General features: G+C 42.2%; 1 protein-coding gene across 4 annotated transcripts; it reads left to right on the forward strand.

Annotated features, from left to right (window-relative positions):
* Window positions 1-32: 32 nt before the first annotated feature.
* Window positions 33-25395, forward strand: LOC133918718 (serine/threonine-protein kinase EDR1-like). Of its 4 annotated transcripts, none has more exons than XM_062362734.1 (17): window positions 33-158; window positions 2069-2373; window positions 2468-2671; window positions 2990-3181; window positions 3288-3526; window positions 4269-4364; window positions 4490-4582; window positions 6527-6615; window positions 7866-7947; window positions 8443-8539; window positions 23003-23297; window positions 23573-23696; window positions 23783-23802; window positions 23983-24139; window positions 24253-24541; window positions 24639-24711; window positions 25169-25395. In XM_062362734.1, exons 2-17 carry the CDS (start codon window positions 2128-2130, stop codon window positions 25249-25251), a joined length of 2379 nt encoding a protein of 792 aa, XP_062218718.1. In that variant the 5' UTR covers window positions 33-158; window positions 2069-2127; the 3' UTR covers window positions 25252-25395. The 4 variants fall into 4 exon arrangements, with proteins under 4 accessions (XP_062218718.1, XP_062218717.1, XP_062218720.1 ...); XM_062362733.1 differs by lacking the exon at window positions 33-158 and adding an exon at window positions 167-333; XM_062362736.1 differs by lacking the exon at window positions 33-158 and adding an exon at window positions 167-333 and having other exon boundaries at window positions 6527-6607; window positions 7861-7947.
* Window positions 25396-25695: the final 300 nt, after the last annotated feature.

The following is a 25695-nucleotide window of genomic DNA, read 5'->3' on the forward strand; positions in this document are numbered from 1 at the left end:
ACTTCCGAGCCCGAAACTCGTACGCCCATCTGGGCCCTCAAGGCAGCCTGTCCTCCGGCTCCGCCATTCGCCCGTTCCAATCCCCAGCTGCAGTAGCCAAGTCTCTCGCGCATCTCGCGCGCCCGCCTCGTGAACGATCCCCAATTAAAAGCAACAAGGTAACCCTCCCTCCCACCTGCGCTAATTAATCACATCACGAGATCCCCTTCTCTTCCTCCGGGTTCCGTCGTACTCCTCTCGCTCCCACCGCCACGCGACCGCCTCGCGCGCTCCCTCTCCGTGCCGCCGGGTTCCCGCGGCGAGGCTCTCCGCTCCGCCCGTGCCGCGCCACAGGTCAGCTCTCCCCCTCTCCTTCTACTCGGCCGCCGTTGCTTGCGCTCGATCGACGCGCGTGGCGTGCTCCGTGGAGGGCGCGGGATTCGGGGGGCGAATCGGTTTCGATTCCGAGGGGATGCGGAGGGTGACGGAATGGTGGCAGTGGGCAATGCTGTGCTCGCCGCGTTGGTCAACGCGGCGAGGGTTTGACTTTGCATGCGCCGGGCGATGAGGGAGGGACGGCGGCTGCGCTGGTTGGTTGCTGGATTAGGTTAAACCGAGCGTGGTGATCCGTGAGAGGGCACCAACGCTCGTTGGTCAACTCTCTGAGCTGGTGGTTCGATCGGGTTAGGGGTTTTAGGTTGCGGGATTGGTGGTTTGAGCTCGTTGGTTATCGCTCAGTTTTGTATTGTCTGTAGTGTCGCCTGGTTTAACTGTTCCATTGGAAATTAGCTGAAGAGCCGTGCTTGCCCTTATCACAGGCTATAGTTAGTTTTCAGCACGGTACCAGTTTAAATGGTAGTTACCGTGATAACTGCCTCAGAATTGGTTATGGACTCTTGTGGGCTAGTGGTCCCGTACTAGTTTTCAAAAGGAACCTTTTCAAAAACCCTGGATGGGTGTACATGTTAGTCAAACATGGGACTGTTGGGTTGATGTGATAACACATTCACATCTGGTTACCGTTGCAGTGACATCACCCCTCCACCTCGTTCTCTTGTGGAACTGATGTTAGTTGTGGAGCTTGATAGTGATTGTAAGTCTGGAGTTTGATAGTGATTGGCTTTACAATCTGTGGAGGAAAGATCAGTGAAACTTTGAAATTAAGTCGGTGCATTCTGCTCATTTGTGGTGGGGACGAAAAAACTATAGATATGAGATTACAGTTAATTGGTCAAAGTGCCAATTTTTGAAGTATTAAACAATTTTACACTATTTTATTTCAAGGTTTGATTTGAGTGATAACTCAGTGCTGAAATATTGGTAACAAGTGTGTATACTGTATACCCTGTTACTCGGATGCCACGAGCCTATGACTCGTGCTATTGTGAACAAATGATGCGTAAATTAGACAGTTTTTGGTGAAATGACTGTTTTCTATTAATATCTGTATAATCAAAGTACGTGTGAAGTCAGAACCTTTGAAGAACATGTTTTGATACGTAGTAGAAAATGTGATTGAGTAGCATTGATAACATTGTAACAAGGATATTAATATTTCAATTAACCCGAAATATATATGCATTATGGTTCCGAGCATGCTGAAGCAATTAAATTATCCACATAGTAATCAAACCCTGCCTAGTTCTGTTAATTTAATAATGAAGTTTGTAACATGAAAATAGCAGTCTACGGTGAATTTGGCACTTGAATATATATTTAGCAATCCACAAGACATGTATTTGAACTTGTGGATTGGCCTTCTGACAAAAATCAGCTTGATACCATTGCGAAGCATTTACTGAAACCCTGTACTCAAGTTTTTGGAGTTGAACTCACGATATTGAGTTCATAGTTTCAACATGGTGAACAGTAAATCCACAGTATGCAGGAAATGACAATGTGATCTCATAATCTCATGCTAGCCTTTTGTTTTTGTTTGTAGTTCTAAAACTTTGTAGACGCTTGATTTCACTAATGAATTGAGGGGCTTGCCTCCTGTCACAAAAAGATATCTCACAATTGCACTTTTGAATAGTCAATATATGTGTTTAATTTGATTGTTTTGCTTTGCCCATTCATTTAAATATAGGGTGCCTTGAAGGATGATAATTGAAACAAAATGATTCTATATTCCAACATATTTTGGAGATGGATGATCTGCCTGATGATGAAGGACGATCCCAGACACACTCTTCAGATCGAAATTGTTGGCCCTCCTTTTTGGAGCACAAGTTCCAATCCCTTTCCCTGACTAAGCAGGAAAGGAATTTAGATTCGGCAGATTCTTCCCTTGTTTGTAAGGAAGCCGATCATCCATTGCAGGCTGCTCAGATATTATGGTCTACTGGATCTCTATCAAGTCCAATACCCAATGGTTTTTATTCTATTATTCCGGTAAGTGGAGCTTTTATATGGCATGGACTTGTTAAAAGAATTGAATAACTTATTTCTACATTTTATTTCATCTGTACATTTTTGAACTTTGTAGGAAAAGAGGCTCAAGGAGTGTTTTGACACTATTCCTTCTCCTGATGACCTTTACTCCCTTGGAATAGAGGGATTCAAGGCTGAGATCATACTTGTGGACTTAGAAAGAGATAAAAAGCTATCTGCTTTAAAGCAACTATGCACAGCGCTGGTAAAAGGATTGAATTCAAATCCTGCTGCAGTGATAAAAAAGGTTGCAGGCCTGGTAAGTTCTCTACGAGATTCTTTTAAAAAATGTAGGATGATTATGACAGCTTTTCTTCCTTCAGAGTACTGGAAGATTCAACCTCCTTGTGATCAATTGCCTTGAAATAGTTCACATAAACTTCTCCTACTTGGAACCGTTCCATTCTATTGCTTTGCTTCCTTTGATTCTTTTAAGTGTCTGGTGATTGTAATTGGTGCTTGAAGTATCAATAATTCTTTCCAAATCGTAGTGTAATTTTCATTCTTCAGCCTACATAGATGTCACCTTAAGTATATACTTCCCTTAAAAACTTAAAATTTTTAATGATAATTTCAGGTTTCTGATTTCTATAAGCGACCGAACCCGCAGCTCAGTCCTGCAAGAACTTCCTCCGAAGAACTTTCTCATTTTATAGAAAACAGGGGAGTTCAATTTCTCGGACAGATAAGACATGGATCTTGCAGGCCCAGAGCTATATTATTTAAAGTTCTTGCTGACTCTGTTGGTATGGACTGCAAACTACTGGTGGTATGTGTATTACCTTCACTTCAATATGTCTGAATTTGAAATAGGATTCTTCTCTACTCATGAAACTCCTAAATCCTAAATCAGTATTGTTATTTAACATGTGTAGGGCATTCCAAATGAAGAATCTCATGAATACGATGATTCATCCAAACATATGTCTGTAGTGGTCATGTTGAAGAGTGTGGAGTTTCTAGTTGATCTGATGCGTTTTCCAGGACAACTAGTTCCATTTTCATCCAAGGCTGTCATCACATCCCATATATCTGCAGCTGGAGAGAGTGATTCAGCTGACTATGATTCTTGTGATTCTCCTCTTGAACCTAATAGTCCTCTATGTGCTCAACGGTATACCTGTGCATTTCCTTTCTAGTGGTAATTGTTTGTGGTTGTACTTCTGTTTGGTCTCTTGGGATGTAGTATTACTGTATTAATATGAACTTCATGTAACTTTATTTGTTATTTGGTTTGAATTATGACTATGGAATTTCAAATCAGCGCTGGGGGGTCATACTTCCCAACTCAGCAGCTGCTAATTCAACATAGAACCCAAGCTGCTGGAATGCCACCCATTCACAGTGAGGGCATTCCAAACTCATATGTCATGATTTTGGTGGGGCTCATTTTTCTTTAGGCCTATCATCAACACAATACTCCGTTTTATAATGTATAGTAATAGCAACTGGAGCATTGACTACTTGAAAATGCTGTTGTTGAACTATGTAGCCTATGGGAGGTTTACTTTGTCAGCCATGCTTGTTTTATAAAATTTAATGCTATCCAAGTTGTAGATGAAATGTTTAGAACTTCTGTGATGTCTTAACTTGTCTTACTCAAAGCACTATTGATTTATTTTCCAAAACAATAATCAATGCTTGCATTACTTTGTTGACTTCAGCGTTGAGGCTTTTGTGTGCTTCAAATGCCGGATGAAAATTAAAACAATATTTTGGTTGCCAACTTTATATTTGGGAAGAATTTGGTAATAAATGTAAACTGCACTTCTCATGGTGGAACTAAATTAACATTACATTGAAGTATATTTGGTCTGTAATAAGCACTGTTGCCAATCGCTGCCTCTCTTTTCCAGGCAAGAGCAAGATGACAACAACAGATCCTTCAAAGTCCCATCTCTAAGAAACATTATGCTTAGATCAACAAATTCTATGGAGGGTAAATTGTGGTGGTAAGCCATATAACTGAGCTTGTTCAGCAATTTTATTTTCTCCTGTTTTCATTTTTTCTGTTTTTTTTTCGCATTGTCCATTAACTGCAAAATCACTCATCAGATTTCCCCCCATGCTTTACCAGTTCATCACATAGTGATCCGAATGTTGCCAATGCCTTCTGTGGTCGCAGCCGGAGGAAAGTTGTGAATGAACATCAAAGAACTGCAAGTTCAAGGTTCTCATTTTGATATCTTTCAAATATCACAGTAGCCATTGTCATCGGATGGACAAAATAAAAAAAATGTTAATTGCCTTTTTTTTTTTGCCTTCGGTTCTTTTCTGCCAGACTGCCATAACTGTTACTACCAAGTACCTCTATCCCTGAACACGAAGTCAAACGTCTGAAATTTTGACCATTAATATACATTGAAGTATCGTTTGGCCACATGAAAATAATATTGGTAGATGTGTCATCACACATCAACAGTACTTAAATGATATACTACCTTCAGTCACAAATAAGCGTTGTTCTGACATTGACAAATTTTGACCAACAATTTCTATTACAAATATATTTATAAACCCTGACAACTTATAGTATAGCGAGTGTTTTTTGGAGGAAAATCCACTTGTATCGTTTTCGTATAACTGATCTACACATTTGTAAAGACATTTGTCAAAATTAAATTAGTTTGACTGCACGCATTCAAGGACAACACTACTTGATGGGGTAATATATATAAATTTATATCTAATTTTTTTGGAGACTTGAAATGCCAAGAACGAACAGTTCTAGTACCAGTGGCATGGTGGCATGACGACGACGACAACAACAACAACAACAAAGCCTTTCAGTCCCAAACAAGTTGGGGTAGGCTAGAGATAAACCCATAAGATCTTGCAAGTCTAGTCATGGCTCTGGCATGTGGATAGCTAACTTCTACGCACCCCTGTTCATGGCTAGTTCTTTGGTGATATTCCAGTCTTTCAGATCCCTCTTTACAGACTCCTCCCATGTCAAGTTTGGTCTACCTCGACCTCTCTTGACATTATCCGCACACTTTATTCTTCCGCTATGTACATGCGCTTCTGAGGGCCTGCGTTGTATATGCCCAAATCATCTCAAACGATGTTGGACAAGCTTCTCTTCAATTGGTGCTACACCAACTCTATCACGTATGTCATCATTCCGAACCCGATCCTTTCTTGTGTGGCCACACATCCATCTCAGCATGCGCATCTCCGCTACACTCAACCGTTGGACATGTTGCCTTTTAGTTGACCAACATTCTGCGCCATACAACATCGCAGGTCTAATTGCCGTCCTATAGAACCTGCCTTTTAGCTTCTGTGGTACTCTCTTGTCGCAGAGGACGCCGGAAGCTTGGCGCCACTTCATCCATCCGGCTTTGATTCGATGGCTCACATCTTCATCGATTTCACCATCCTTCTGCAGCATCGACCCCAAATATCGAAAGGTATCCTTCTGCAGCATGGTGGCATGACATAAACTGCAAAAGTTTTTACTTCCTCTGATCCCAAATATAAGAAAATTAGGATATTGACATGGTCTCCAATACGGCACTTTGACTAATAATAGCTATAAAAATATATTATTTCAAATAGGAAGAGTTATATATTATAAAAATATTTTTCATGATGAATCTATTAACATCAACCTTATGTTGTCAATCTATATTATTTTTTAGCTATTGATGGCCAAAGCTAAAAAGGTTTTACTTAAGACAAATCTAAATGGACTTATATTTGGGATCAGAGGAAGTAATAGCTCTTAACTATAGTATTGAGATGTGAAAAATGCTTTCAGTCCTCTTTCCATTGAAGCTTGCTTTAGTTCCTCTCTCTACTTCGAACTGTGCCCCGTTATTACTTGCCTCTTAGACTCCTTTTTCTGTCCTAAAAGGTGAAAACTCCAAACAAAGGCTTTTTTCTGTAAGTGATTAAAACGAGTTGGAGAGAAGTAAAGGTGCTGTAAGTGCGTATGCCCCTATTAGAGTTTTATATGGAGACCACTTTTTTGCTACTCATTTCATCTCTCTGTTCTACATTTTTATATTGCACTTCCTTTTAAAATTTGTATTGTTCATCCCATTCTAGAATTTTAAGTCCTTCAAATATAAGATTGGTTGTTGTTGAGTGCTTTTCTTTGTTCCTGTAGTCCAGAGCATCCATTGTCCAGAGCTCGTGGGCGCTCAATGCTGGGTGATAGACAATACGGCGATGGTCTAGCTGTATCAAGGTACCTCAGTAAGTTTCTCTTTTGTTCATTTACCTTTTTTGTCTATAACAACCAAAAAAATAAATTCTGAATCCTTATCCTCATTGTTTGAATGACCAAACAAGCATCGAATGTGTCATCTATGATCCTTTAAATTTGCCATGTAATGTGGAAAATCATAAACATAGAAAATCGAAACAGACCACATTTGGTTCTTTAACTATTTTCATGGTTTAATATACACACTCAATTCCATACCATTTAATTTGCATCCTCAAAATATCAAACAAATGCAATTAACCCCTTATGTCCAAACCATCCCAGTTTTAACCTGGGTGAACTATTTTTTTAAAGAAACATTGGTCCTTTCTGTTCCTTTTGAACACCAGTGTACCGTAGCTTGAAATCGGTATTCTCCACCTCCTTCACCTTCTGGTCTGTACATTTAGTCTCTGATGCATTGAATATTTACGCATCTCCTAACCACTGTATCACTAACTCTCGTAACTTACCCAATAGGGACCCCATTTTCCAACTACCTAAACAAATCCTATTATGTCCTACCGTGTCTCGTATTTTTATGCGTTAAGCCTGTAACTATTTGAATGTTTGTGCGCTGATACGAATCAAAGAAGAAGAATTGCACTACCCCCAATAAGTCCAAGGCAGACACAGATCAAAGCCGAGGCAGAACCAAGGCTGTGCAAGGCAGACGCGGTGTTAGCTTGGCTTGGCTTGGCTTGCGTGGCCTTGGTTCTGCCTCGGCATGCATTGTGTCTTCACTGTTGTGTTCAGCTAACACCGTGCCTCACCACTGCTGCTAAACCTGGCTGAGCTTCACTGCAGCACACCTCACACCTATGCTGCCATGCCCGGTTTGCATTGTAGCCTTGGTCCTGCTGCCATGAGGAGGTTGTTGTGACAACTGACAAGATCAAAATTTATTAGAAGTTAATTTCTTTGTTGGAGAGGTAGTTTCTTCTTGTCTTTTGTTAGAGGTTGTTTAGGCTTGTGGAAAGGCACCACTTATCAGAACCCGCTGTAGTTGCATGCTGTTTTGTGAGGAGGGATGGGGAGGCAGAAGAAAGAACTCAACAACTGAGTCTTTTATAGTAGTATAAATAGAAAAGAAATAACGATTATCTGTGCTCAACTTTGGGAGCCAGCTTACCCTTGGAAGCTATAAAGGATTTAACAGTATTGCAGTCAATGCTTTTAATCCAGCAGTTCTGCTTTCTTATTGACCTAATTAAACATGTATTGTTTGATGATAGGTCAGATGGTGCATCAACATCAAATACACGTAGAGCACGGAGAAGAAGTATAAGTATTACCCCTGAAATTAGTGATGAAATTGTGAGGTTGGTAAAGATGACTTTCAACTCTGTGAACAACAGCATCATCTCAAAATAATGGTCAGCTCTGTGCTAAGTCTTGGGACAACTTAGCGCTTTTAGTCATATTACTCCACAACTCAACTTCACAAAAATCCTTGGTTGCCTTCTGATAGGCAATAGAATATTTTTTTTTTCTCTTTTTGAGCAAACATTGAAATGAAGAAAAGAAAAAAGTAGGTATGTTCAATTTTATGTTTCACTCCTGTCATAAATTTCATATTTTAGTAAAACTTTTCTTTAGACAACAATTTTAGTCTTTTCTAATGTATGTGCTATTTAAGAAACACAGTTCATATTTTCATAAACTCCACCCAGAGTTTTCCTTTTGTTTTAACCCCAAGTTCCATTCATGTAAAACGTTTTTCATTTCAAGTAATCATTTGTGTTGGTTATATCACTCACTTTGGCACCTTGCATTTCTACATTAAACCATTTATTGTGTTCATTTTGTTTCTTCAGAGCAGTTCGAGCAATGAGCGAAAGCATGAGACAGAATCGCTCATCAAGGGGACATAATGATGACAGTCCTGGACACTCAAATGATTCACGGAAATATGTATGCTATTATCTTGATTATTATGCATCTTGGTTTTATTATATTGGCTAGGGCATGCTTATGTCTTTCCATTGACTTGTTCTGTTTTCCATTCTCAAAATATTTATGCGCCAAAACTTTTAAGTTGTCATTTATCGCTTTCACACCTTGCAACATGATCATCCGTTGGAGAAATAAGTATGTTGGCAAGGAGGGAAAAGTGAAAACCAATTGCTATGGAGCAGATGCCAATATTAGATTTTAAGCATTGGTGCTCTGAGCTGCTGATTTTAGGCTTGAGCTGTCTTAGCCTACAGTTTGGGGCTTGGGCTACTGTCTATGCTTGGTTGCTATATTTGATTATTTGTATAAAATTCTTGACATAGTTCTGTATCTTGATTCAAGGTATGAAGGGGAAGTTAATGCTGCACAATGGAGTATTATTATTGTGATAAGATTTTAGCATGGCCCCTTTTGAATTGGTTGTCCTTATTTGTTTACTAACTTTTTGAAAATTATTTATAGATGTTGCTTTAGTGTTTTTGAGTTTTTTTCCCTTATGGACCTCAATATTTTTTTTATCTAAAATATCTCTCATCAATTAAGTACTAACTCTTTTTATAAAACAAATTCATTTGACGGTGGAGCCAAGTTGACTAGCATGAATTGAGTACTGGGACTTATTTGATGAAATTAAGAGCAGCAAGGCTCCTTGAGTAGTTTTAGCAGGTGTGGATTTTTATCTAAAATATCTCTCATCAATTAAGTAATAACTCTTTTTATAAAAACAAATTCGTTTGGCGGTGGAGCCAAGTTGACTAGTATGAATTGAGTACTGGGACTTATTTGATGAAATTAAGAGCAGCAAGGCTCCATGAGTAGTTTTAGCAGGTGTGGAAAAGTCAAGAACTAATGTGAGAATATCGGTACCTAAGTGAACTATATCAGTGATTACAGGAGTTATCTATGAATTTGCATTTGTTTCATCTTTTCAAAGCTTCCTCATTATCTTAAAATCCAATGAACTACCGCAAAAATTTGTGTTCAGCCGCACCGCACGCATGTGCATTATTTCTAGAAACCTGATCAATTAAGACCTTGCTGCTATATGAGAGTGCCATAGTGATTTTCCCCATTTTTTCTCTTGATCATCCACAATGAAGCCGGTATTCTATAAACAGAGTTTCCATGCATGTCAAATGCGCTGTTCACCTTTTATTCCTGTCTAGAAGCCTGGATTTTAAATTCCTTTTGATGGTGCAAAATGCTTAGTTTAATGCCTTGTGGATTGGGACTATTTTCCCAATATTTTCATGGCATCTTAGTTCATGTTTCGCAAACTCATCATGTATTTTCTTGTTCTTACTGTTCCTTTTCAAACAGGAAGGAATGAAAACGGAAAGTACTAACTGCTTAAGTTCCCCTTTCTTAGCTTAAGTTCCCCTTCCTTAGAATTTTGTTGTTCTTACTGTTACCAATTACCATCACCATTCTCGGTTAGCCTACAATACTCAGACCCTTTATTGTAATTTGTGGCTTGATATTGTACCACGAGGTTGTCTCTATTGGAAAGGTGGATAGTGGCAAAATTCTTCTAATTCCCATTTCCACAAATGTTTGTTTATAATAATACGTAGTTATGTTGCTTTTTGAACCCTACAACAAACTCATATCTATGTTATAGCTGTGTTGGGGAATGGTCTCACAGGCCCTCTTCGGATATTGGGTCAAAGATCTTTGCGGCTACCGCAAACTACCAAAGCTTACAGGCAAGCCGAAGGTACCCTTCGGACACTTGGCACCGTAGTATCGGTTCCAACAACTAGGATGGGCGAAGCCTTCGTTGGGCCGTCGGAGATCGATCGAAGGACTTTGCTCGACGTCGCGAGGGAGTCAATTGAAGGGACACCGAAGATGCTCCTGAGCAGAGACCTTCGGGAGAGTGAAAGGAGGACGGTTGCTAGTGAACGAAGACCCAGATTGTAAATAGTCTGGATGTACTTAGAATAGTACCGTGTTACCCGTGAATATGCTGAGAATGTGGCAGTTAGAGGGGTAATCTTGCAAACTATAATAGGAAATGGTTGGTTATGGCCTATAAATAGGGCACAAGTGTAATTGACAGGACATCCGACATTAATATCAGAGAAAGCTTCCCTACTTTGTGTACGTTTTCCTTTAGCCTTCGGATCACTCCGGGGTCCGAAGGCCCATCACTTTGTTCAGGAATTCTAGTTCCCAACAGTTGGCATCGTCCGTGGGGATCGACACATTATGACCACGACTGCCCCTCCGGCTGCGGCGGAGTTGATCACCACTTCAATCAAGGCAATCAAAGAGGGCCAAGAAGAACAAAATGATGTGGCCTTGCTGACCAATGAGGATGGTCAAGTTCGTGAAGAGCCAACTCACCAGGAAGATGCAAATGCTTCGATGCGAAGGATAAAGACTGGGCTTCGCGCTCGTTTTGAGGTTTTGGCAGCAGCGAAGGAAAAGCCCCTCTTTTTGAAGAGCATGAAGACTTCGATCATTTTGAAGACTATGAAGACGAAGAAGAAAAAACTGAAGTAGAAAGAACTGCCCAGCTAGAAGTCGAAGACCTAGAACGGCAAATAGTACAAGAGAAACGTATGCTAGAGAGCTTGACAGTGAGTCGGAAGGCGGCTGAATACTGTCGACGACCTGATGAAGCCAGAAGAATGCTGGAACATTTGCACTGCCAAATTAACATGCTGCAACGCGAGTATGATGAGAAATGATACACCATCACCCCTTCGTCAACGTTTGCAATACGGGCCGTGCAAGATTGTCGGCCCATGCCACGCGTAGGCGATCCAAACTCCCCTCTCTCCTCTGGCTTGCAGAACCAGCCTTGGCCTTCGGGTTTCAAAATGCAGGGAGTTGTGATGTTTGATGGAGAATCAGATCCAAGGGAGTTCATCATGAGCTTTGAGATAGCAATCAAATTTGCTGGTGGAGATGACACAACATTGGAGAATGCCTTCGTGTTGGCAGTAAAAGGAATAACAAGATCTTAGTACTCAACCTTACCTCTGGGGTTGATATATTCTTGGGAGCAGTTGTGCGATGCCCTCTTCTGCAATTTCCAAGGCAATTGTGCAGAAAAAGTCACGGCTGGTGACCTCTTCGTAGTCAAGCAGCAGTCGACGAAGCCACTGAAGGACTACATGCGTCGTTGTGTACATGTGCACTGTCAAGCGAAGGGCGTGAGTGAGGACACAATTATTGATGCCGCTATCCAGGGCAGCTAGCAGCAAGGCTAACATGCAAAAGGCCAGAGAGTGTCCATGAACTCTTCAACAAAATGGAGGAATATGCAAGATCCGAAGCAGACCATCAGTGAAGGAAAAACGAAATGGCAGCGTTAAAAACATCGAAGCCTTCTCCCTCCAGCATGGAATGAAATGGTGGCCAACCGAAAGATAGGCCGAAGCATTCAAAGAAAAGTGATGCCTTCGGATATACTTCAAAGTAGAAAGAAATCAACCCGATATAATCCGGGCCTGAGGACATCTTGCAAGAAGTCGTCGAGGCCCAGGGTGGTGGAGGCCGTGGCGGCCGAAGCGGTAGAGGCCGCGGAGGTCAAGGTGGCCAAGGAGGACGAGCACCACGTGACCCAAGCACAATGTATTGTGAGCTACACGGCGAGATGCTGGTCATACAACTAAACAATGTCTACATGTTGTAGCCATGAAGGAAGGCCTAGGGAAGCAACCTTTCAACCCTACAAGAGTAGTGCATCATGCCGCGCCATATAGACCAAGCAATGTGTGGCAATTTCAATAGGGTCAGGGCCAGGCTCATAGGCCAAATCTTTCAGCATTTGCTTCTCAATGGCATCCAATGGCTTTGACGCAGTCATATGTTACAGAACCTTTTGCTTCATCAGATTAGACCTGTGTCCAACCAGCAGCTTTTGAAGCATTGTTTCCACGCCCTCCGCCAATGCCTGCAATCGAAGCTCCTCCAGAAACCAGCAGGTCAGTATACACACTAACACATGGATTGAACGTGGTGTTGGCAATTACTGGTGGCTCTAATCAGGAAACTGAGTCCAAGAAGCAATGAAAAAATATGTCTGAAGGGTTAACCATGTCAGCATAAGCCCTGTCTACGTCCATTCGAGGTGGTCTCATATCCCCATCACCTTCTCGTATGAGGACATGAGGGTCTTGGAATACCCACATACAGATGCCTTTGTCATCGCGGCTAACATTTTAAGAAACAAAGTCCACATGATCTTGATAGATGACAGCAGTTCGGTAGATATCATCTTCGCGGACACCTTGGATATGATGGGTTTGCAGCGAAGTGGCTTACAACAGGCTGGATCTTTATTGTTAGGGTTCGTTGGCAAAGTAATCACCGCTTTGGGCAAGGTCGAAATACCAATCTCTTTTGGTGAAGGGTCAAACTTTCGGATAGAAAGTATTGTCTTTGATGTTGTCGATATACCTACAACACCATCTTCGGAAGAGGGGTGCTAAACAAGTTTGGGGCAATACCACACCACGATTATTTGTGCATGAAAATGCCTAGCCCCGGAGGCGTCATCTCGGTGTTGGGAGATCAAAAAATGGCACGCAGAATTGAAGTGGGAGCTGAAATGACAGAAGAAGCTGAGCAAAGAATGGTAGAATTCCTTCGTAACAACGAAGATGTCTTTGCATGGTTGCCGAAGGATTTGTAAGGGGTCAGCAGAGATATCATCGAACACACTATGAATGTTGATTTGAAGGCAAAGCCAAAGAAACAAAGGCTTCAGAAAGCGTCAAAAGAAAGAGAAGGCGTAGCGAAGGCTGAGGTGCAAAAATTGCTCGACGTTGGGGTCATTCGTGAAGCATTACACTCCGAATGGCTGGGCAACACGGTGTTAGTCAAGAAAAATAATGATAAATGGAGAATGTGTGTTGATTTCACAGACCTGAACAAAGCCTATCCGAAGGATGACTTCCCTTTGCCATGCATTGATCATTTAGTAGACTTCGCAGCTGGTTGTGAAATGTTAAACTTTTTGGACGCATACTCGGGATACCATCAAGTTTGGATGGCAAGGGAGGATGAGACAAAAACAAGCTTCAGAACCTTCTTCGAAATATACTGCTTTGTAAGATTGGCCTTCGGCCTGCGGATTGTTGGGGCCAACTTCGCTAGATTGGTCCAAGTTATATTGCAGTCGTAGTTGGGAAGGAACGTATCTGCATACGTTGATGACATAGTTGTCAAGAGCATCAAAGAAGGCGATCATATGGATGACCTTCGGGAGACTTTTGACAATCTACGAAGCATGGGTTTAAAGTTGAATCCAGAAAAGTGTGTATTCAGTGTGCGCTTCGGGAGGTTGTTAGGATTCTTGATGTCAAAAAGGGGCATTGAAGTAAACCCAGAAAAGATACAAGCAATACTTGATATAAGACCCCTGCAGAATAGGAAAGAGGCACAACACTTTGCTGGAAGATTGGCAGCTCTTAAGCCGATTCGTTGCCAGGTTAGATGAGCGAAGCTTGTCCTTTAAAACTCTCAAAGGCTCCGCCCCATTTAGGTGGAGTGCAGAGCAGCAAAATGCTTTTGATGAGTTGAAAAAGTATATGACGAAGCTCACAACGTTGACTAGACTAAATCCGAAGACCGAGTTATTGCTGTACATTGCGGTTTTCCCTTCGCAATACTTGTCCAAGAAATGCAAGCCAACGAAAAATTCCAACAGTTTTCGGTGTATTATGTTTCGGAAGCGTTGGTGGGACTGAAGAGGTTCTATTTTGAGATGGAAAAAATGGCATATGCAGTGGTGATGGCCTCGCAAAAAATTCGGCTTTATTTCATAGCGCACAAGATAACAGTGCTGACCTCTTTTCCTCTTCGCGACATGTTTGAAAATCACGAGACTACGGGAAGAATTGAAAAATGGGCCACAGAGATAGCACCGTTTACTCTGTCCTTTATCGCGTGCACGACGATAAAATCTCGAGCCTTGGCAGAATTTTTGGCAGATTGGATACCGCAGCCGAATGCCAAGAAGTACCATTACGCCCAGTGTGGATCATGTATTGTGACAGGGCTTGGGGGCCTGGCACCACAACTGTTGTATATTCGCCTTCGGGTGTAAAACTGCGATATGCTACTAGATTCTATTTTCGGTCAACAAACAATATTACGGAATACGAAGCAGTCCTTGGCCTTCGTAAGGCACGAGCCCTCGATGTTCGAAGGGTGCTAGTCAAGACAGATTCTCAGGTATTTGTAGGCCAAATTGATAAAACTTTCCAGACGAAGGAGTCAGAACTGGCTAAGTACATGGCAGTCGTGCGAAGCACGGAAAAGCATTTCTTGGGTGTCACTGTGAAGAGCATATCAAGAAACCACAATTCCGAAGTCGATGACCTCTCAAAAGCTGTTGCACAACAACTGCTGATTCCTTCGGATGTTTTTTTATTAGAATCTGAAGATACCAGTTGTCGAATCCCCACAACAGGTGGCCCGTCGTGTAACCGTAGTTGAGAGTGAAGATTGTCGATCTACCATAATGGCCTACCTTCGAGGCTATTATGAGCCCGAAGACCGAGTAGAGCCAAAGTGTGGTGCAAAGAGTCAGAAACTACAAGATTGTGGAGGTTGATTTATGCAAGTTGGGAGTTTGTGAACCGATGCTTCGATGTATATCCCAGATAGAAGGGCAAAATTTGCTTAAAGAAATGCACGAAGTGTTGTGTGGCTCACACATTGGCACTTGAGCGCTCGTTGGAAAAACATTCATGCAAGTATTCTATTGGCGGAGGCCACAGACCGAAGCTACGCAAAATGCCAGTACATGGCCAAGAGCTCTAACAGGCCTTCGTCAATGATACAACTCATCTCACCGATTTGGCCCTTGACTCGGTGGGGGATTGACATCATAGGACGGTTGCCAGTCGCTCCGGGAAACTTTCGCTTTGTTGTAGCGACAGTTGAGTACTTGTCCAAATGGGTGTAGGTAGTTCCATTAGTGAAGTTCACGTCAAAAAATATTCAAAAGTTCTTGTGGCAAAACATCATCTGTCGCTTCGGCGTTCCACGCGAAGTAACAGTCGACGATGAAACACAGTTTGATAGCAAAGGCTTCAAGCGGTTTTGCGAAGACATGGGAATCAAAATTTGTTTAGCTTCGGTGTACCATCCCCAGTCGAATGGAGCTGTGGAGAGGGCGAATGACAATGTCTTGACTGGTGTGACAAGGTGGCTGCAAAGTCTCCCGAAGTGAGAGTGGGTCGAAGAGTTGCCAAAAGTCCTATGGTCACTCAGGACAACAACAACCAGACCAACGGGTTTCACGCCGTTTCGCTTACTCTTCAACGAAGAGGCTATGACTTCAGAGGAATGTAAAAACAAGTCGTTTCATGTCACCGCTGAGACAGCTCAGAATGAAGAGCTACTAACAAAAGATGCACCTGAAAAAAATCAGAATGCAGGTCGTTGAAAACCTGGCAAGTACCAAGAGGAAACAAAAAGATTGAGGGATAAGAATGTGTCTCCGAAGGAGTTCACTCCGAGGGACCTTGCGCTACGAAGGCTTCCCAATGCTTCGACTGTGGGAAAGCTACGAAGCAAATAGGATGGACCTTTTTTGGTGAAGAGTTCAAAGGCCCGAGTCTTATCACTTGCCTACTCTCGAAGGAGAAGAGCTTCAGCACACTTGGAATGCGGATAGCCTTTGCAAGTATTATATGTAATCGGAGACGTCAAAAGGGGGCTTCGTAGTAATAAGCGAAGCTCCTATAGTAGATTTACGTTTATGCAGTTTTAAATTAAGCATTTCAATTCAAGCAATGTACATGTGCTGTACTTTTTTCCTCACAGGGGAACCTCTCATTGGGGCGTGAGGTTTTTAACAACGCAGACACTTTTGTCAACCCTTATGATTATATGAAATTACCTCCAAGGAAGCATGTGCCTCAATGGAATTCATGCATAATTCATCGTCGAAGTAATGCAAACCTTCGCTTGAAAGATGTACACTGATCGATGAAAGAGAATGCGCTAGAGCCCAATAGAAAAGTCGAGGTAAGGAATGCTAGGGTGTGCATATCACCTCACCATTCGACTTAAAGATGGATAAACATCTGTAGGAAAAAGCCGAAGTTTTGCTTGACCTTAAAACAAAGTTAACACACCTCTCGACTTAAAAGGAAAAAGCCGAAGTGTTGCTTGACCTTAGAACAAAGGCAACACACCTCTCGACTTAAAAGGAAAAAGCCGAAGTGTTGCTTGACCTTAAAACAAAGGCAACACACTTCTCGACTTAAAAGGAAAAGAGCTGAAGTGTTGTTTGATCTTAAAACAAAGGCTATACACCTCTTGACTAAGGAAAAGAGCCGACGTGTTGCACAACCTCGAATCAAAGGTAGCACGCTTCCGGCTTCGAAGAAAAAAATAGCTTGTGCCGCCAAAACCTAGTTGGGGCTACACACTTCGATGTAAGTAGAATTAAAGCATCACTCAATTTGTAAATGAGAATAATGCAAATGAGAGAAAATTCAAGAAAACTTTGATCACAAAAAAAAAGATAAATACACCTTCCGGTCAGTACACACTTGGTCTTTGAATTAAAATATATTAGCAAAAGCCCTGTGAATATGTCGAAGCAACGCTCGACCTGTCGAAGGTTCCTACGGCTAAAAAGTTAGGACGACAACATTTTTAACCTATGCTTTGCGCACGTTGCTACCGAAGGTCCCTATGGCTAAAAAGTTGGGGGACGACGTTTTTAACCTATGCTTCGTGTATGTTGTTGCCGAAGTACCCTACAACTAAAAAGTTAGGGGGACGGTGTTTTTAACCTATGCTTTGCGCATGTTGCTGCCGAAGGTCCCTATGGCTAAAAAGTTGGAGGGATGGTGTTTTTAATCGATGCTTCACATGCTACTGCCGAGGGCATACACAATGCAATGCAACAAAATGCAGCAAAAATTTATTCAGCAGACTCATCAACATCAGGATTTACATAATTTTTATACATCTGACTACGACTAAGGGTCTGTTTGTTTGGGTTTCTCCTTCTCAGAAGCCAGAAGATTAACCAAATGGGGTTGCTGAAAAGTGGTTTTTAAAAAAGCCAAAAGCTTGCTTTTGAGGAAATGAACTAGTCGTTGAGAAGCTGGTTGAGAGGAACTTTTTTGGCTTTTGGTGTGCTGAGAAGTTAAAAATTTGTTGTAAAAGTAAACTACTAAAATCCAAAAGCAGCTTTTCCGAAAAGCCAAAACAATTTTTTTAGCTAGAAGCCAAAAGCAGAAGTCCAAACAAACATGCCATAAGTTGGAAAGCAATGCCCCAACTAGCGGGAAAAAGGCTCCATCGGGTCTCGTGGGAACCTCATCATAGCCATCAGAAAAATTGCCGAGCGAAGGTACAGGTGGAATGCCTTGACCTTCGATAATGGGCGCCCCGCGCAATGGCTGAATTAGCTGCCGACAACAAAAATGCAAGATTGATGGCGAATTAAGCTCTTCGTCAATCGGTATAGGTTTCGACTCGAGAAATCCTAGTAGAGGATTAAAGTCTCCTCGTTCCATCCTACAGATCTCTTGCTCGACCCTTCGGATCTCTAAGTCTGAAGGGCGGAATGAACTCCAAAACACTTTCGTCTTAGCGTTCCTAGCGTCACAGGCCCTAGCCTTCGCCCGCCAATATTTATCAAATGCTATGTTAGGGTGGCGGCCATGGAATGAATCCCAGCAAGTCCATGGCATAAAAATGTTGTCCCGCATCATAGTTATAGGGAAAACACCTTCGACTACCTGCGCAGAGTCTAAAGGGAGGACCTGCGCAGGAAGTGAAGATTGTCAAAGTACTTAAAAAGAAATCAAGCAAAAATATATTACAAACCCTTTGAAAAACATCGTGTTTTAGTCACAAAAGAAAATACAGTAAGTCGCCCCTCGCTCACACCTGCTCCGTACCATCAAACACATTTGGTGCTTTGTTAGCGTCTTGCGAAGGTGCAGGCAGTGAAGTAGGCTGGGCGGAGGATCCTGCAGTGGTCGAAACATCACTGGTCTTCGTGGCAACCTACAATAAAAGAAGTTAAAAATAAAAGAAAGAGAAAATAATAAAACGATACTAATACACAACGAAGAGGCAATTACTCTTTGGAGGTTATTCTCTGCCTCTTGAAGGGTGATGTCGTGTCTATATTTGCACCAGCAGCTGCTGGTGAAGGCTTTCGCGGTGGCCTTCGCTGCCTTCGACACCACTCCAGTCGACATGTCCAGGGGGTAGCAGAAGGAGAGGCTCGGGAGCGTCTTATGGTGATCGCAGCTTGTCATCTTCAGTGATTGTAAAAGGCTTTGGCCTGAAATCATGGTGCAGAAATTGCCAAATAAATGAGCTGCTTGCCGAAGCCATCCTGATGATTCTGCGATCCACCCGAGAAGACCGTCAAGGTCGCCGTGATCGAAGGTGGGAATTAAGGCCGAAGCATTCAATTTTCATAGAGTTTTGCCAATAGCTTCGCTGGCCCTCAACGCTTTCGGCTCCAGAACCTCTACTCGCTTCTGGACAGCGTCCCAAGCAAGTTGCCTCACCTCACGCAACGCTTCGCTTAGGCGTTGGTTTTCAACTTTTTCGGTCGCATAGACAGCTCCAAGTTCTTGGTGATCCTTTTTAAGGTCATCAAGCTTTGATAAGCGCGTTTCGGACGCTTCTACGCGTTGGCAAAGGATGTCTACCTCTTTTTCCAGTTCCTGCTCGCTCAGTATGGCCACCTTTGTTTGTCGGAGGTATTCACCAATCTTGCCTTCGGCCTTCTTCTCTCTTTTGAGCAGTAGTTCTCTCGTCGCCTCCACCCCTTTTAGGCGAGCTTCCGCCTGTTCCGCACGCTTGCACATAGCGTGCGTGAGCAGCATGCCCTATAAAAAGATTATAAGTACAAGTGTGTGAAGGGAAAAATAATGATAATCGAAGGTACCTTTGTTGTCACGACATCGAAGGCTTCCATGAGTTCTGAAGTTGATTTTTGCACCAGTTGAATCTCGAGTTCGGGGAGGGCGAAGCTTTCTAGAATATTATTTGCATCCTTCACCTCTCCTACGCTTGGTTCAAATGAGGCTGGTCGTAATGTTTCGGCCATAATGATTCTAGCACTGCTCGAGGTGCCTGCTGACCTCATGAGATCCTTGCCACCGCGATGGCGTGATGGTGGCGGAGCATCACTCTCCTCTTCGGTCTCCGTAGTCCGATGACTTTCGGAGGAGTCTGAGTCCGAGCCCGAGTTGGAAGAGTTGTTTGACTCGCTGTCGGGGTTGACAAGGCCGACCTCTCCGACCCTCTTACCGTGTCGTAGCTCTTCCTGCCTATCCACCACAGTTTCGTTAACAAGCCGAGACATCAACGACCCTTCGTCGTCGTCTTCACTATTAATTATGAGAGGGGTGTAATCACTTTGAGCAGAAGTTGGGGCGCGTTTTGGCGAGGGGGCAGGCACTCCTGATGTGTCTGTCGAGGGGCTTGTCGAATGGGCATTGCTTTGACGGCCTCAGGACCCTCGAGGTTCAAATCATTCCCTAAGTCCCCAACCACCTTTTGGCAAAGCCTCTTCTTTGAGAAGATAGTTTTCTTTTTCTTGGCTTCTTGAGCCAGAGGGTTTGTACCCTTTCGCTTTTTCTGGGCTTAGGCGGAGGAGGTCTCTCCGGTGTTGACGTTCGAAAGACGCCCCCCTTCTGCACCACCCGCAAAGGACCCGGAGAGCTTTGGCCTATCCTCATAGATGAGGCCTCGATGCTCAAAGATTTGATTCTATCGGTGGCAGAGGGCTTGTTCGGCATAGGCTTGGCCTTCAGCTAGTGTGAACTTTCAGAGGAGGAGTCGGGCTTCGGCCTCCACGTCATAGACTGTTAAAGCTGCATAAAAAATACGAAAAAGCTTAAGAACACATCATCAAAAATTGAGACTAGTGGGAAATTAAGTCAAGACATACCAGTTTCCTCCAAAATCAAACAGGGGGCAGTATAGCCCATCTGGCCCTTTCGGCCCAAAGGATGGAATAGACCACCATTCGCTCAGGGGCCAAACCCCTGTAGCAATGAACTCTTCGACGAGGTCGCTAGCTCCGCACACCTCGTGAAGGCTTCAAAGGCAGAGAGTTTTTCAGGATCACATTGTAGTCCTAGCACTTGGACACAAGGTACTCCCTCTTCTCCACTTGCTTTGTGTACGTCTCCCTCTAGCCTTCGGATCACTCTGGGGTCCAAAGGCCCATCACTTCGTTCGGGAACGCTAATTCCCAACAAGCTGCCTCTAAATTTAGCCGTTGAACTAAAAACAAATGAGTTAACTTATGTATGCTAGTATCTAACAACTACTATTCTCGTCAAAGGGGTTACGACTTATGATGGTGTTAGCCACTTTATGGTTCGAATAAGTAGCTTCACCCTTCTCTACAGATTCCCAGGGTGCAGGTTCTATGACATAATGACATGCCGCATATCATCCAAGATAACCTTTAAATTAATGTTCATACTCTGTTTTTTAATCATTTGTACATAACATTTGATTTTTTATTACTATATATTTTTTTAGTCTAATATGAGGGCATTAAGTAAGAAAGGGAAGTTATGCTATGTGCTTTGTTTATTCCAAATATTAAGACGTGCTAATTTATTATTTTATAAATGAAGTTCCATTTCAAAGTATCTATCTAAATTTCCCAAGAAACACCATTGTTATAAAAGGTGCTAGATATGCGTCGGGTATCGCCTAATGCCTAGTCATCACCTAGGCCACTTGGTATACATGAGAGTTAGGAGGGGGAGGAGAGAACCTGAAGGAGAAAGGGGCAAGTGAGGCAGGCAATCACTTGGTTTGGCCCGGCCCAAGAAGCAACCAATATAAGAAACCCTAAGCTCCTTGCCTTTTAATATGTAGCCGTCTCCTCTCTTCCTCATCACCCCTTGTCTCCCCCCCTCCCTCACCACCACCGCGAATGCCGAATCTGGTTGTTCCCATCACTATCGACGTATCCACAAAGCGAGCAAAGTTGGATCTGGGCTTCTGCTGCCACTGCCCCCTCTTCCTTGCCGCTACCATCGATGCCCGATCTGACTACCCTTTGCCTCCATCGCCAAAGCTGGATCTGGGCCTCCATACCGCCCCTTGCCTCCACCGTCGTGCCCACCTCCGTGCTATTGCCTGGTGCCAGGATGGCTTCCAACCCCACTGGCTTCGGTAAAATCGAGGCGGTAAGAGATTGTCCATCACCTAGCCTTTTAGAACACCGACAAAGGCATATGTGCATATAAGCCAATGGAAAACCATCTATAAGGAGATGAATTATAGCAAAACCAGGTATTATAGTATGCCATTGCAATCATAGAAATATATGAAAAATGCCAATACAAAAGGGGAAGGCTATTAAAATTCATCTCCAGTGGCATTCCTGAACTAAGATGATTTGGAGTGGTATATTTACAAATTCCAGAGTCATTTTTAATGTGTTCCCATGTTTTGCAGTTGCACAACCACAACAACTTCCAACTTTTTCTGTCGCATCATTGCAATTCACCTTTCTATTATACAAATTTCAGATAGTTTTCAAAATATTCTCTCAGATCCTCATAATATTGATGTTTTAAAAGTAAAGAACTGGCAAATGCTTTTGTGTTATTTCACTTTCACAATATTATAGTTTTATTATGGTACAATAGATATTGGTGGCCAAAATTATGTTCTAGAGGCTGACACTGTCCAAAATGACTTTTTATTGCAAATATATTACAATAGAAATTGGATGCGAAAATTATGTTCCGGAGACCATGCCAATGTCCAAAATGGTGGTCATGTTTGGCTGCAGAGGATAGTTCATATAACACGATCTTTTTTTTTTTTAAAAAAATGTACTTCTATTGTTCCATACTGGCCTCTACCAATATCAAAGTACATTGTCAATACATTGACAGTAATACCTAATAGTTAAATGATGTCTGACATGGTGAACCCTTTTCCTCAGAAAATGCAAATTCGCAAGGTGCCGTGTTATTCAATATGAAAATTGCAGTTCACAAGTGCCTATGCTTTTGATTTGTACTTTTTTTTTCATTTTTTTTGTGTATACTGTATGTGCACTTTGTGATGTGTGAGCTCACGTTTTCATATATATAGGCCTTGTTTGGCGTAACTTCTGGTTGTCCAGAGTCCAGCTGGTGAACAGCTTCTGCTTACTCATAAGCTGTTGCAGAATCCTGCCATTTGGCGGCACTTAACTTTTCTTCTATGGAAAAGCTGTAGCAGAAGCTGTGCCAAACAGGGCTGTATTTGCCGTTTTTCTTTTCATGCCCTTTCAGTCTATTGAAATATTTATTTGATTTGATTTTCTGTCAATTCGTTTTGATCTACTTCTTATGCTAACATGTTCTATACCTGCAAAAGTTCATTGGAAGCTCTTAATTACTTAGTTTTGTGGCTTCAACATTGTGATCAATTCCACACGATACATAGGAATCAGTTGATGCTTCCAACGACAAGGAAGTATCTACAAGAGGACCAAATGTACTGGAGGGTTTCAGAAGACAAATTAATACTCAGAAGGCAGTGTCATTACCTTCGTCGCCCCATAAGTCAGGTATATGTGGTTCTGACCTCGGAGGCCCAACTGACTTTACAGCAGAAGATCTGATGTCAACCTGGAATAAGGTGTTGCAGTCTTCACCATTTCTGAACAAGCCTTTATTGCCATATGAGGAATGGCATATTGAGTTCTCAGAGATTACTGTTGGCACTCGTGTCGGAATAGGCAAGTACAGCCTCTCTGTTATTTGTTGTCTGTTGTTTTATTGTTTGCTATATTCAGCAAGTACTGCATCATCAGTAGTTTTTTTTAGAGCCAGGATGCATCATCAGAAGTTATGCTTCCTTTGTTACTATTTTTTGGAAGTTTTTAGAAAATCAGAATGAATCTGAAGTAATAGATGTTTTACACTGGTCTTTACTTTTTAGAATCTTGAGACTGAATGGTTGCTTTACATGGCATCCTATTAAAGCTAGCAGCTCATCTAAATGTTTATTTAGGTTTCTTTGGAGAAGTCTTCCGTGGCACCTGGAATGGAACAGATGTAGCTATAAAAGTGTTCCTGGAGCAAGATTTGACAGCAGAGAATATGGAAGATTTCTGCAACGAGATCTCAATACTTAGGTTTTACATACAGCTTTGGCTGTTACTTTTGTTATGAATTATCTACAAGATTGTGCTCTTATTATTTTTTCCTTTTTATTTTTCAGCCGACTTCGACATCCTAATGGTAATATCTCCATGTTAAACTTGCATTTTTCAGTAGTTTCAATTTGTTAATTTTGATTTCAGTTTTTCTCATGATCTGGTCGGTCTTGCTGTTTGGAAATGTTATTCCTATTTCAGCAAGAAAAGAACTTATATAATTAGAAGATTTTGCGAATAATTTTTATGTTTCTTTGCACTGCAGTCATACTCTTCCTTGGTGCATGTATGAAGCCTCCTCATTTATCCCTAGTCACTGAGTATATGGAAATGAGTTCTTTGTACAATTTGATTCATTCACGTGCACGGAGAAGTAAGTTCCATTGGAGGAGGAGGTTAAAGATGCTCCGTGATATCTGTAGGTGAGCATATTGTTCAATGCCTGTAGTTTTTCATACTGTTCACTCCCTAATATATCTCCTTCTGTTCTTGCTGCTGTGTCTAACACATTGGTCTGATTATTTCCTTGTACAAGGGGTCTCATGTGCATGCACCGGCTGAAGATAGTTCACCGCGATCTGAAGAGTGCAAATTGCCTTGTAAACAAGCACTGGACAGTCAAGATATGTGATTTTGGGCTCTCCCGAGTAATGTCAAATTCTGCAATGAATGACAACTCATCTGCAGGAACTCCAGAGTGGATGGCCCCCGAGCTCATTCGCAACGAGCCATTTACAGAAAAGTGTGATATCTTCAGCTTTGGGGTTATCATGTGGGAGCTCTGCACTCTGAGTAGGCCTTGGGAAGGAATACCATCAGTTCAGGTAACTACCATACTTCTCCATCCGTTGTATTTTTTCAGTTCTCTGTGAAGTAAGCCAACTTACATTGAATGATGTCTTCTTATTGACATCATGTAAGGTTGTTTACTCTGTTGCAAACGAAGGGGCAAGATTGGAAATACCAGATGGACCTCTTGGAAGCTTGTTAGCGGGTATGATTTCTGTTCCAACTTCTATGAAAAGGTGGTTGGTATGCTCCTGCATCAATTAGAACTTCCATTGTGGTTTGTGTTTGTCCTCATTTGAAGGAGTTTGCAGATTAATACACTGAAAATGGACAGATTGACTTAAAATTTCAAGCCCCGGCTATGACATATTCCCTTATCTCTACAAATTGAAAAAGTGAAACCGTTTCCTGAAAAAGTAGAGGAAACTGATTCGACTCTGTTGAATATTGATGGCCATTGGACAAAAAAGATTAGACAGCAAAAATCCTTTACCCAGGGATATATGAATCAGTCTCCCCCCCCCCCCCCCCAGAGTACAGATATCTGTTTGCCAAATCTGATTTTTGAAATTTATGGCACCATTGAAAGTGCACTGGCTTTCCTATACTGTATTCAAGCACATAATGTTGACCTAGCCTTGCTGCATCTTTGTTTTTGATAGACTGCTGGGCAGAACCGGAGAAGCGTCCAGGCTGCCAGGAGATCCTTACCCGACTGCTTGATTGCGAACACACCTTGTGCTAGAGTTTCCTGCTTCTAGTCTGTACAATGGTTTTGGAGGCAGCAAATTGGTCCCCGGCTTATACATCATTGCATTTCCCATTTCTCATCATTTTGATGTCTGAGTTGTAAATTACCAAACCATTGTAATAAACAAGCTTTCCTTAACATCTTCAATGTTACAGCTTGGACTTGTGGATAGTTTTTGAACTCTTGATGTTCCGGGCTTCAGTTCCGCATTAAGTATTTGCGATTCTGTGTTGAACAAAATGGCTCTGAAGCCTGAAGCAGAATCTACTCTATGTGCAGTTTATTGATTGAATACTAGACTCGCAATGAGAGATTTACATTTACATCCACTCCAGTGTGATGGTTGAGGAGGCCTTGCATTCATACTGCAAGACAAACATTTGCTCATAATTTGTGGTTTCAGACGATCATCCGCATGATCACGGATAGAAAAGATAT

The sequence above is a fragment of the Phragmites australis genome, chromosome 5 (genome assembly GCF_958298935.1).
Source record: "Phragmites australis chromosome 5, lpPhrAust1.1, whole genome shotgun sequence".
NCBI classification, from domain to species: domain Eukaryota; kingdom Viridiplantae; phylum Streptophyta; class Magnoliopsida; order Poales; family Poaceae; genus Phragmites; species Phragmites australis.

What these genes read in the sequence shown, in the direction of transcription:
- LOC133918718 (XM_062362734.1), top strand. Translation starts at nt 2,128, where the DNA reads ATGGATGATCTGCCTGATGATGAAGGACGATCCCAGACACACTCTTCA. An exon ending in TAAAAAAGGTTGCAGGCCTG is followed by an intron (nt 2,672 to 2,989) that starts GTAAGTTCTCTA and finishes TGATAATTTCAG; the next exon opens with GTTTCTGATTTCTATAAGCG. An exon ending in ATGGAGGGTAAATTGTGGTG is followed by an intron (nt 4,365 to 4,489) that starts GTAAGCCATATA and finishes ATGCTTTACCAG; the next exon opens with TTCATCACATAGTGATCCGA.